The 13,209-nt window shown below is 49.5% G+C and overlaps 1 protein-coding gene across 2 annotated transcripts in view; it reads right to left on the bottom strand.

The window, feature by feature from the left end:
- Positions 1 to 206: 206 nt before the first annotated feature.
- Positions 207 to 13,209, bottom strand: part of Pla2g4e (phospholipase A2 group IVE) — a 38,913-nt gene continuing 25,910 nt past the window's right edge. For both annotated transcript variants that reach the window (XM_050134478.1, XM_050134477.1), the window contains 8 exons: positions 9,875 to 10,097; positions 8,164 to 8,278; positions 7,550 to 7,687; positions 5,407 to 5,514; positions 4,709 to 4,912; positions 3,627 to 3,793; positions 2,268 to 2,451; positions 207 to 1,957 (listed from right to left, as the gene is read on the bottom strand). In XM_050134478.1, the coding sequence (XP_049990435.1) occupies positions 1,740 to 1,957; positions 2,268 to 2,451; positions 3,627 to 3,793; positions 4,709 to 4,912; positions 5,407 to 5,514; positions 7,550 to 7,687; positions 8,164 to 8,278; positions 9,875 to 10,097 (1,357 nt within the window). In that variant the 3' untranslated portion in view covers positions 207 to 1,739. The remainder of the gene's footprint in view (positions 1,958 to 2,267; positions 2,452 to 3,626; positions 3,794 to 4,708; positions 4,913 to 5,406; positions 5,515 to 7,549; positions 7,688 to 8,163; positions 8,279 to 9,874; positions 10,098 to 13,209) is intronic.

Genomic DNA, 13,209 nt, shown 5'->3' with positions numbered 1-13,209 from the left:
CCCCTAGTAGCTGAGAATTGTGGGGAATGAGGGCAGAGGTGGGGGTAGGGGCAAGGACGGGGGTCCAGGTCAGGAGGGCTTTGTAGCAGCAGATAATGAAAGCAGATGGGCCAACATTCACCCCTGTGACCACTTTATTCTGTGCTCAAATGGTACAGTGATCTTATAAACTTCACATGCTGCGGCGAGTCCGAGGCGCGGCTGTCTTTGCTTTGCAAGATGCAGGTTCTATTCTGGTTCAGTTCAGAGCCTGCTCCCTGCATGAGGGAGGGAAGACAATGGCAGCCAGCTACTGTCAATGGCAGTAGAGGGCTAGAGGAAGTGAGGGACATTCGACTCACGTCAGCATCACGCGGGTATAGGGACCAGTTCTGCAGGCCAAGAAGACCAGCTTACCAATGGCTCAAGGGAGTCTGTGGGCTCACGTTCTCCAAGTTGATAGAAATGTGTGGTAAACCCATTCTTCCCACAGGGGAGTCACCTGGGGGCAGGTGAGGCTGGGGGGGGTGGCAATCAATCTCTTCACAGTCCGGTTCTTGTCAGTGTGGCTAGGTTTATAGCCCCAATCACACTGAATAACAGTGACGGAAACAGATGCCCATTTAAAACAAATGAACAAAAATGTCTGGTACCATTCATCTCTCAACAGCCAAGGACTGTGGTGGGATCACGTGGCTCAGAAAAAGGGCCTTGTCCTCCAGGTTTGTTGGGCTCAGTGCAGGTCACAGGCCTCGCTGCCCTTCAGCTTCTGTCTTCTCCCTACAGGGGCTCGTGTTCTGATCTATCAGTGAAGCCTGGAGTCTGGTGTCTGTGTTCGGAGATCATCAGATACTCCCCTCCAGAGCTGAGGTCTTTCTCAGGGTCCTGAGTCGCCATTCTGAGGCTGTCTTTCCTAACCTTATTCCCTGAGTCACTTCATAAGAACTTAGAGGAACTGGCGGTGGTGTCTTCTGTGATAAATAAGAGGATTCAACTCCGAAATAAATAACTCCAGCTGGAAGCCAGAGAGATGTCAGAGAACGCGGATGGCACTGACGGCTTCATGCCACTGAACTGGTGCCCACAGCCTACCCTAGGCCTCCCGGAATGGCATCCTGGATCCGCACTCTGTGGGTTTATGCTGCATTCTAGCAGGGCCTGGTTTTCCTGGGGCTGGGTGACCTGATCCTGATCAGGATTGGAGCACACCAGCCCAGGGCTCTGGCGGCTGAAGAGGCATCACTGACAAGGGATGGTCACCGGTTTGGCTTTGTTGCGTCGGAGACCAGGCTTTCCACTAACACTCTCTTCGTCATGTCATCATAGTAAAAAATAAAAATAAATCACAAAATACTGTTGACAACGAAAATTCCAAGGATGCAATCACATTAAATTTACAAAGCATTTTCCCGAGGAACTTAGAGCAGTTCTCAGTCTTCCTGGGCATTTCTCTGGTCGTAGGAGGAGGAAGGCCACATTTGCGTTCTACATTTGAGACTGTGCGGGAGCCTGCGAACATGGTACCTTCCAGGCTGGGAAGCGGAGAGAAACTCCAGGGGCGTAAAACTCCGATCGATTCTTTTTTTCTTTCCTTTTTCTCTCTTCCTCGTTCCTTTGTAATGTTGCGCTAGAAAGCCCAGGCCAAGCCGCCTGCACCCCTGGCCAGAAAGCAGGGCAGCAGCGGTGTGTGAGGTCAGGCTTTGAGGGCTGATGCTTCTGACAATAGAAGCAGACACAGGATAAGCAGGGCTCCCCCAGGCCTAGGAGGGACACTGGCTCTTCATGCGCTTCTTCTCCACTGCCAGCCTCACAGCCTGAATGAGTGCGTCTTTGTTATTGAGGATATTGTATTCTGAGAGCTTCACCAGCTTGTCGAAAGCGGCCTCTGTGTACGTCAGTTCCTTGGTGGCATAGGGAGACTTGGCACCATAGATGTTCAGCTGGCCCAGTTCCAGCTCCTCAGGACTTCGTTCTACACCTTGGGGCAAGAGGATTTGCTACAGATTATGGTAGGTTGTAAGGACTTGTTTGCACACACACACACACACACACACACACACACACACACGCACACCTAAAGCATAGTTTATCTATTTCAGGTTTATCCACATAGCTGGGTATCAATAAATGGCTGAGTGACTAAAAGAACAGGAGACTATGTTGCCAGTTCATGGGAGAGGATGGAGGGAATTCTCTGGGTTCAGACTGGAGCTAAATCAGGCCTCCCCTTTGGGGTAAGTCTAAAATCAGGGGCATTTGCCTGTGTCCAGCAGATGCTGGGCGCTCACCTGGAGCCTTGTACTTCTGGAAGGTGTCATTGATGAGTGGAAAGTAAGCCACGATGGGGGCATCAGGTTCCTGCGGATTCTCCATCAGGTAACACTCCTTGAGACTCTTGTCATCCTCCTGGATGCAGTAGCTGGGGAAGGGGATGTTCTGCTCGGTGCAGTACTCACAGGTTTGTTTCAGGGGCTGTACCGTCATGGGAAGACACTTTGAATGTTAGAACTTGGGGGGGAGAGGCCCGCGGTGGGGGGAGCGCGAGGGGTGAGCCCCACAGAGATCCAGGTCTGGTTTCCTGATTTTTTTCTAGCTACCTCTGGTCCCAAACTGCTTTGTCATTGTGGTATTTTAAGAAGAAAGCCATGTTAGGACAAAAGGCCCAGACAGTGGTCTGGGGCCCATCCCGAGGAAAGTTCCTCCCCTGAATGAAAACACAGAAGCCCCGCTGCTGCTTCCCCCAAAGACAGACATGGGGACACAGGGGTGGCCTCGGTGAGACTGACAGACACTGGGGCCTGGAGTCCTGACCGACCACTCAGAGATTTTGGAAGTGACAGTGTCCGAAGGCTGGACTTTGAAAAAGTTCCTTTTAAATCACAAAGAACCCCCAGTGCCATAATGGCCTCATTTGCATACGCCTCCAGTCTTGGTCCCCTCCTCTGTCACTTAGGGGTAATAGCAGCTGTGCAGTCTACCATAAGGAGCTGGTGCAAGGCCAGGTGAGGTCCTGGGTAGGGAAGCACACGGTTGCTTCTTTACGAGCTTAGGTCACGACTATTGCTTCCATTCTAGTCATCTGTCTATAATTCCTTTCTTTTCCTGGCTTCAGGATGGGATTGTATCAAAGTTAATAACAAAAAAAATTCTAAAAGAAACAACCAAAAACCAGAGGCCAGAGTTTTCCCTTAAAGAGAAAACTAATAATAATAATAATGATGATGATGATGATAATAATAATACCACTACTACCACTGCTGCTAACTCTTTTAACCATATGGAAGCCCTGTGATTACATGGACCCTAGGATTATTTTGAAAACAAGATATTACAAACTCATCAAGATATTTTTTCAGCTGAAAAATGGCCAAGTGCATCAGATACTTAAAAGCAAAAATTAAATTGCCATTCACTGAGTTCAGGCAAACCCCAAGTCCTAGCACGTGAGAGCCAGCTGGTTGCCAGCAAGGTTTGGTCCTCTGGCCCTGCATCGCGCTGCATGACGGGAGCTCCTCTGAGGCTGCCTCAGAATGCGCTAGCCGGGCATCTTCTCCCATTTCACACCTGTGCAGGTCTCCGTGGTAGAGCCTCTGACTCTGTGACGGCTCAGGAGCAGTCGGGGCTGGCGCCCTTCCTGCTTTACTTGCCTTTGTCTGGGATCCCGCGCAGTAATTGAGGTGAATGATGAGGTCGACTTTTCTCTCCGGCCTAAGGAGAGGTGCGTAGCTGGAGTTGACGAAGAAGGCAGTGTCCAGCAGGTTCAGATGCTTTGTGAACTGCGTCAGCTGGTTTGGGAAGGTGTCCAGCACAGTGTCTGAAAGTCAAGCCCTCTAGTTAACATCTTACCTACCCGGTGCCCTGATGTCCGCTGTTGGGGGGCGGGGGTGGAGGCATTGATATGACCAGATTGCCCTGCCTGGAGCTTTCTTGCTTCAGCCTGGGGCCTCTAGCCTCCTACATCCTCTCTAAGGCTCTGAGTCCTACTTCTCTGGGTGGGCTGATGTATAACAGCATGCTCTTGAGACTTTATCCATTTTTTTATGGGTTATGTACACAAACCTACCATGACCCATCCGTGGAGCTTATGGAGAAGGAGGGGCTTAACATCCTATAAACTAGGGATACCCATGGACCTAGAGACATCTGCCTATTTTGCTCCAGATAGCAAGGAAAAGGATAATGGGCCCAGACTGAAGGACTTCGCAGGCTGTGGTCAAATAAAACATCAAAGATTTCTACATGGTGGGAGAGAAGGCGCCCTAGACTTGTCCCCAAAATATTAGCAAGGAGGGGCACACGGAATCAAAGCTATGAGAGTGTGGTTTAAGGTCTGGGGCTGTGAGACTGAACTAGGCTGTACTTGCTCAACTGCAATGGGGGCACCACTCACAGTGAAAGGTGTTCCCCAAAGATATTGCCAAAAGTGCTCCTATCTCTCCATTTGTACAATGGGGCCAACATCTGCCCCTGGGACAGTTGCTCAGATTCTGCAGTTAGTCAATTAATTAATTAGTGCCTGCATCGCCCCCTGCTGGCAGAGTTGTATTCATTCAAGCCCTCAGCCACAAACGGGCTAGTCCCCACCCTGTCCCCCACATCCTTGCCCTAGCCAGCTGTGTTTCTACCCATCAACATGACCAGAGGAGACTGTCTTTCTCAATGGTAACTTCAATTCTATTTATCTCCCTCCCAAGAGAGCCAGCCCTGGAGGAGCTCCCAGGTGGGGTACCTTTCCACATAGCAAACTGTTTGTGTTGTAGGTAGTCAGTATGCAGCTGCAATCCGTACAGGAAGTTGTGGAACTCAGACACAAGGGGCCTGTGCGTGAGGATTTCTCGGAAGGTGTTGGACAGCCATGACGCTGGGATCACTACTGTGGTCTCCAAGGGGTTAGCATCACATTTCGGGATTTCGGGCAGGAGTGGATCATCTTCTGTAGGGGGAAGGGATGAAGGGCAGGTTACAAAAGTTGGGGTAGCGCCTGATTGCTCGACCCTGGAGAGCGAGCCACTCTAAGCTCAGTTCACTCCTTCCTTGCCCAAGCCCTAGCTCTGAACCCAAGAGGACTTAGGACAGAGGTATGAGATGAGGATGGGAAGGTACGGAGAGAGAGAGAGAGAACAGCCAGGAAGGAAGGCTCCAGAGAGGACGGCAAGCCCAGAAGTCTGGTGTTTCTCTGTGCTCAGATCTAGGGCCATCAGCTCTCTGGATGTTGGAGGTATCCTTCTGGGCCTTGGCACAAGTACCACCTGTAGCCACCCTGCCCCCACCCCTGCCACCAGTGAAGGAAAACTCTCTGGCCCAACTGCCTTCCCTAGTCTGGATCATGGGGACGAAAGAGAAACAGTGCCAGGCAACCAGTCCTTAGCTCATGGTCCATACGCTATAGATCCATTATCCAAGAGGGGAGGCCAGGCTGCCACCTACCGATGTCATGCAGCTTCTCCCTTGTCCACCTGTAGAAGAACTCCTCTGAGGTGTGGGACAAATTCCAGGCGTCAAGCAGATTCAAGGAGAAGATGCTACTCCACAAACCTAGAGAAGCGGAGAAGCCATGAGCAACTCTCGCCAGGCCCCCTACACTTCACTGGCTGAGCCTTAGCCTCCATGCCTACTCCAGACCAGGCGGCTTGTAGGTGGGACAAACTTGGATTTCTGACTCCCACTGAGCAGTTCCATGCAATGGCTGATGGTGCTAGTCCTTGGCTCTTTTTCTCCCTTCCCTCAGGGCAGGGGGGCAGGAGGGTGCTTAGGACACAGCTGCAGGAGGGCTGGTAACTGACAAGTGCAGGCTTCGAGTTCAAACCCAGTTCCACCCTTGCCTCAGCTCACACTGAGAAAGCACTTAAGACAGTGTCTGGCATGCAGTAAGCCTTGATACATAGAAGGCTAGCTCTTACTTTTGAATGTAAAATATATAACAATACTATAAGGTTATATAAAATTTTATATACTAATACTATGAAATAATAATAAAACCAGATATGGTGGTTCACTCCTGTAAGCCCAGTAGGAAGGCAGAGGCAAGAGGATCGACAAGAATTTGAAACTAGCCTAGGGTATATAGCTTCAGGCCTACCTGGGCTACCTGTTACGATAGTGAGACCCTATAATAACAAGCCAGTACTAACAATTATATGCTCTATTTAAATTTCTTATATAGACCTGAGGCAACAGCTCCAGAGAAATTAGGCAATTTAGGCAACTTTGCACAGCTAGCAAGTGAGTTCAAGCTGGACTATAGGTTTCAGAACCACATGGGCTTTAGTGTAGGGGCTCAGGGGAGAGGAAGGAACTGTGGACTGTGGGTTTCTGTGTGGACATCATAGACAAGATGGGACTCAAGTTAGACTTTCTGGAATGGGTTGCTTTGGAGTAAGTGGAATATAGGCATCCTATTTAGATAAAACATGTTTAAATAGCTGCTCTTGAAGCCATAAAGATAGCCTTATTTTCTAGGCCATTTTGTTTGTAGACAAGATTCTGAAGTGAAGAACAAAGAGTGGATGTCACAGTGGGTGATGTCACAATGGGTGATGTCACAGTTGATGATGTCACAGTGGACATCATAGTTGGTGATGTCACCGTGAATGATGTCACACTGGGTGATGTCACAGTGGATGACTTCACAGTGGATGGTGTCACAATGGATGGTGTCACAGTGGGTGATGTCACAGTGGGTGATGTCACAGTGGGTGATGTCACAGTGGATGATGTCACAGTGGATGATGTCACAGTGGGCAATGTCACAGTGGGCGGTGTCACAGTGGATGATGTCACAGTGGACATCATAGTGGGTATCAGTAAGTGTTACAGTGCACATCACAGTAGGCATGTGGATGTGGATTTTACAGTGGATGTCACAGTGAACTCCTGCACTCAGTGACCTGCCTTCTGACCTCTGTACTCAGTGACCTGCCTTCTGACCTCTGTACTCAGTGACCTGCCTTCTGACCTTTGTACTCAGTGACCTGCCTTCTGACCCCTGCACTCAGTGACCTGCCTTCTGACCCCTGCACTCAGTGACCTGACTTCTGACCGCTGTACTTAGTGACCTGCCTTCTGACCGCTACACTTGGTGACCTGGCTTCTGAGGAACCAGGGAGCAAAGAACAGGAAGCTGGGCTAGGCTTTCCCAGTGACTCTGTCCTTTCTGCTGGGGTCCCCTCTGCCTGGGATCTGAGGGGTTCAGTCTTTCTTAGAAGCAGGCACACTGCTGCCTAGAGTCAGACAGGGAGCAAGGCAGAGTGGTGATTTTCTAGAACCTTTCCTCACCCAGGCTGCTTCTGAGCAGACCCTAGACTGACCATCGGAGACCAGGGTGCTGAGACAGTCCTCTAGGGTCCCTTTACTGAAGTCTCTCTGTAACCTAAAGGGCTGCAGGAAGATTAGGGCAGTCACAATCTGGAAGTAGGTTCAGGAGCCCCTCTTGGATTCATGTTATGTGGCAGAGCAGGAAATTCAAGAGTTCAAGGCTAACCAAGGCAAGCAGCACTGGCACAAGATTCCCAGTCATCCCACTAGTCCAGGGTGCCCCGCCACACTGGGACTGAGTGTCCTAGGGAATCACCTAGCATGTAGCACATCTCTAGCTCAGGCATCCTCTTCATCAGCCGCCCCATGAAGAACTCGGAGCCGAATAGTTCAGTAGGAACGTAGGCACCATACTTCTGCATGCCCGCCTCGTAGGGGGAGAACTCGAACCATTCTGTACACAGGGAGCAATATCAGTCTCAGGTTGGGGAGCCATCTACACAGCCCCGCCCCCGGCCCACCAGTGCTGGCTCCAGGAACCCAGGGAACTTAGAACTGCAAACCGCAATTCCGTTGTGGGACGCAAGGGGGGCGTTTGCTGCTGAACCAAACAGCTCTGCAAGCTGTGAGGCTCAAACTTTTGCTTCTTAAAGCTGAACAAGGGGCAAAAACGGACCCTTCTAGGCTTCCCTTTCGGGCATCCCCCCCCCCAAAATATCTTAGAGTCTCATCTTCGCTACCATCATTTCCCACCGACTCATCAGATAAGCCCCAGAAAGCTAAGGGAAACTGCCTAAGGGAAATCGCTCCCGCTCATGCGGGAGAGCTCTTCAGCCGTGGGGTACGGTTTTTTGATGTGGAGACTGGCAAAGTGTGTGCTGTACCCGCCAAGAAGGGACCCCGTCCTAAATCACTAGCCGCCAGTGTTACCTCTGAAATCCTGGTTGCTTACATCATCCTTGACATTGATGGTGAGGTAGATGGGCAGAGGATTCTGCCCCTGGCACAAGGCGGCCCGCTGCTCGGACAGTTTGCAGTCATTTTTCTGTAGGGACACCAGTGGTTAGGAGAGGTGGCTCGCAAGCCGTTCGTGAGGAACAAGAGAACTATCTGAACCCATTTCCAGACTCCAGAGCCTCCCCCAGCCCACCCGACCCTGGGGAACTGTATAAGCTGCCGGGAGTCCAGACGTCAACTCTCAACGGCACTTGGAGAATGTATAACATGTTCTTGGGCTGTCTGGCAACACAGGCCATAAGTGAGGTGGGCTTAGCTCTGCAATTTAAAGCTGTCTCTTGCGGGGGGTCTGAGGATTCTCATATCTCGGGGATGGAGGATATGGTAAAGGTAGGAAAAGCCACCACGGTCCCTTTTTATTGCCATTACTCCCAATCACCTTTGGAACCTGAACATCTGCCAGGAATTTTTGTCTTATTAACTTGGTGTTGACCCTTAAAATTTAAGAAGCAAATCTCTTTCCCTCTCCCCTCACTCCACTTCTCAACTGGAGCCTTAGGACCCTGAAACTATGGGACAGTCTAGGCAAGCCCTAAGTCCTCCAAGATCTGTGTTGTGTCCCAGTGTGGCAAGTCCCGCACATATGCCTGGACCACTTCTGCCGTGTCCCAAAGTTTGCCAGCGCAAATGAGGCCAAGCTGAGGTCCTAGGTGCCCAAGCTCTGACCGTACGTGGTTACCCTGTGCACAAAGACTCCACTGAAGTGAACCTGGGTGGAAGGGCAAACACGTGTCTTAGGTCTTCTTTGAAGCAAAAGAGGATGTTTAACACAACTGGACCCAGAGATCTGGGTGATACAGAGTTAAATGTCCTAGAAGTAAAGCCACAGATCCAGGAAAGAGCCCAGCCAGCTTTTGCTGTCACGGGGGCTGGCTGAGGGGGAGAGACTCTCACCACAGCTAGAGTGGAAGATCAGAAGAGGTCTTCTTGTAGCTTCCTAGCTTTGCTTCTCTTCCCCTAGCCTAGTTCTCTTTCCTTGTGGTGGCCATGAAAATGGACCATGTGGACTTTCGGTGACCAAGAACAACATTGAAGGGTGCTGGCTGCTGCACCCTGTAATCTGTGGCTGTCTATGCTGGGCCCACATTTCCTGGGACCTAATGATGAGATGCTAAGACAGGCTTATCCAGGGATAATGCAGCACATAGCTGGGACCAAAGGACCCACAAGTCCTTGCTGTGAGCCTTCCTAGGCCACACAGCACTCACATAATGTATGCTCTATTTGACTTTTCTGTCTCTCCTCCACGCGGGGTCAGAATGGAGGCAGGGCTGACAGCACTCTTGCTTGGCCCAGCTTCTTTCTCATTTTCTCCCACAGATGTTTAGATACGGCTTTCAGAAGCCATGCTTGATCTATGCAGGGGAGCACCCAGGTTGGCCCAACACGGGGTCTCAGTCCTCTGAAAAGGGTATGAAAGATGACCTTGCCATCTTACCCCAATATGTATTTGGACACCCCACGATTCTTCCAGCCTGAGATGTACCTGCAGGTACATCTAATCTAATCTAATCTAATCTACCCTAATGTCTTTGGCTACGGAGGTTCAGGCTCTCTGAAGAAGAAAGAATGAGACTTGGTATCACTCTAGGCAGATGGAACCCAGGAAAGGCTGAACACCCACCTTATCACCTAGACTGTACTCAACCAACTTGCCCCAAAAGTCTGTAAAACTGGTCTTGTAGCCCTGCTGGCTGTGCTGGCGGAGTTCCTCTTGCCATTTGCAGAGATTATCTGGGAACAGGGCAGGCATCTTGTCTTTAACAACATGTCGCCGGGCCTCAAAGACAGCAGGCTCCAGGTTTTTGGAAGACCACTCCGCGTCACTGTACAAGGTAGCCATAGTCCTGGAGAGAGACACACACAGCTGACAGAGCTACCCCAGCCCTGGTCTGACCAACCCCATGTTCAGACAGGACAGAAGATGGGCAGATCATGGGGAGTCCTAACCCTAGCAGAGGACCTGGAGGAAAGGGAATGAGGGAGGACCTTGTGGTGGGAGTCAGGCAAGCTCTACTTCTCATAATTGATTGCTTCCTCTCTTGAATGCCTATTGCACATCAGGAAGCCCGTGTTGAAGGAGATTTGGATTCTAGGCCCACATCTTCCTTGGTTCAAAACCAGGCTCTACCCCTCACTTGCTATGTGATCTTGGACAAGCTACTTAACCGTTCTTTGCCTCTGTTTCCTTAACTGAAGTGGTGAGAATTGTGATTGATGTACCCAGTTCATACAGTTCTTGTGAAAAAAAGATTGTGAAAGTTACCATTGTGTGGAACAACTAGAACTATGGTGAGACAGGGCTGGGCAACATCTGATCCCGGGATTGGCTGACTCCAGATCCTAGTTACTCTCTGTTGTACCATATTCATCCCCATGATAGGACATTAATTAAAGATGTATTTCCTGGGGCTCGGGAATTAAGAGCATTGGTTGCTCTTCCAGAGGAGCCAGATCTAATTTCCAGTACCCACACAACAGCTCACAACCATCAGTAACTCCAAATCAAGGGGATCCAGTTCCTCTCTTGGCTTCTGCAGGCACCAGCCACCCACATGGCGCCCAGACATCCATGCAGGTGGAACACGCACACGTGTCAATAATTTTTGAAAAGATTTATTTCCTCTCCTTGCTCTTCCTCCTTCCCTCTCTCCCCATTTCTCATTCTCCACCTCCTCTTTTCCTTTTTAACTTATATGTGGATTATGATGGGTGGGAATAGCAAGGCTAGGCCCAAGGTCTTCTCTGTTTCCTGCTTGCCCCATGAAGTCCAGCAGGGACATGGCTTGGCTGAAGTGAGTTAACTTTATAGCTATTTGGGAGCAGCTTTTGAACACAGGCCCTGGACTGAGTTCAAAGTCTGGGTTTGGGGACAGTAAGATGGCTCAGAAGGTAAAGGTACTTGCCGACAAGCATGTCTACCTTAGTTTGATTCCTTGGACCTACATGGTGAGAGAAAAAAACCAGCTCCTGTAGTTGTCCTCCATGTGGGCACTTGAACACACACATACACAATTAAAAAAATTTTTTAAAGAAAGTTAAAAAAAATCCAGGTCATGAACCGAATGACCCTGAGCAATGTCAACCCGCTTCTCTCCAGGTAAGTGATCGCCTTAGCTGGAGTCTGGATCTGTCTGACTCTGCTGGCCTGGACCAAACTTCTGTATGTCACCATGAGGAAGCGCTCCTCTTTATTTTGTCCCAGAAGGTTCCCTGGTGGCAGGGGGTTTGCCTAAGGATGTTTAATGATACAAAAAGGAGCCTCCTTCTTGGGGCTGGTTCCAAAGGAAGATGGAAGGTGATCAGATTTCTTCTACAAATAGCACCCTAACTTCCATAAAGTTTGCTCTATTACTTTCAAAAGGTTACCCTAAACCTATTTAGTGTTTCCTTCCTTCCTTCCTTCCTTCCTTCCTTCCTTCCTTCCTTCCTTCCTTCCTTCCTTCCTTCCTTCTTCATTTATTTACAGGGTTTCATGTAGATCAGGCTGGCCTCCAACCCAGTATGTACCTGAGGTTGGCCTTGAACTCCTGATCTTCTTGCCTCTGTCTCCTGAGTGCTGACATAATAGACATGTACCACCACCCTCATCTTGTTTATCTTTGTGTTAAAAAGCATGTTCCCCATACTTTCCTCAGTACAGGGGACCTGTGAGCCTTTCCCTTCGACATTCTGGCAGGTCCTGAAGCTCTCTCTGTGCTCTGCCTACGGTCCAAGCAAGCAATGTCCGCCCCTCCCCAGGCCTACTAAAGCAAGTTATCATTTTATATATATTCTATTATTATTATTATTATTACTTATTTTGTTTGAGATGGGGTCTCATTATGTAGCCCTAGGTAGTTTGGAACTTGCTATGTAGACCAGGCTGGCCTTGAATTCATGGAAGTCCACCTGTCTCTGCCTCCTGAGTGCTGGGTCACCACGTCAGCTGTGATAATAATTATTTTTAAAAATTATATGAGGCTGGGCTGGAGAGGTGGCTCAGAGGTTAAGAGCACTGACTGTTCTTCCAGAGGTCTTGAGTTCAATTCCCAGCAATCACATGGTGGCTCACAACCAACTATAATGAGATCTGGTTCAAGCAGAACACTGTATACATAATAAATAAACATTTTAAAAAATCATATGAGGCATTGGATCCCCAAGAACTGGAGTTCCAGGCCCTTGTGAGCTGTCTGACATGGGTGTTGGGAACTAAAGCTGGATCCTCTGAATAGCGGAATGTGCTTTTGATAGCTGAGTCTTTCTCTAGTACTCTGAGTTATCTTTACCGCTATCTGAGAGCTGCCACTGAACACGGGCCCTGGACTGAGTTCAAATCCAGGTCTGTGATTCCTGACATGAGTAACACAGGGCAGGTGCTTTTGTTTCTCTGCCTGTAAAATAAATTATGAGAGAAACTGGAGGTTCTTTACCTAGAAAACCAACCCACTGCTGACGGAAATCAGTCAGAAATTTCTTCCGGTTTACTTTGTGGACTGTCATTACTGAGATAGAGAACTTAGTATCTACTCACACAGCAAATATATTGGATTTGGTGCTAGGTGACTTAAGGTGCCTGGTGGGACTGTGTGGGCTTCATTATGCAGATACCATGCCATGTATGGATAAAGGGTTTCAACATCCGCTGACAGTGATATCCACCTGGGTACCCTGTAACCAGTCCCTCCTGGATGCTGATGGGTAGCTATGCTTGACGCAGAGGGCAGCACTGATAACCTGGCCCATCTATCCAAAGCCCCCAGCATCTGGGGAATAGATATGGAACCATGGGCTTTCCTAGGTCAAGTTCACACCCAGTCCCTCTGATGAGAGCTACCTGAAGCTTCATCAAGAGAAAAGACACAGCAGGGGACTCAGGGCTCAGTACCTGACAGAGTAAGGTGTAGCTCTGGCTAAGAGACTTCCTGTGGTCACAGGGATGCTTGGGGATTTTAGTGAGCCCCTTCCACTATATAT

The sequence above is a fragment of the Alexandromys fortis genome, unplaced genomic scaffold, assembly GCF_014885135.2.
Source record: "Alexandromys fortis isolate MF-2015 unplaced genomic scaffold, M_Fortis_MF-2015_v1.1 scaffold_6, whole genome shotgun sequence".
NCBI classification, from domain to species: Eukaryota; Metazoa; Chordata; class Mammalia; order Rodentia; family Cricetidae; genus Alexandromys; species Alexandromys fortis.
The sequence above is the reverse complement of the archived record's forward strand: the minus strand, read 5'-3'. Positions and strand labels throughout refer to the sequence as shown.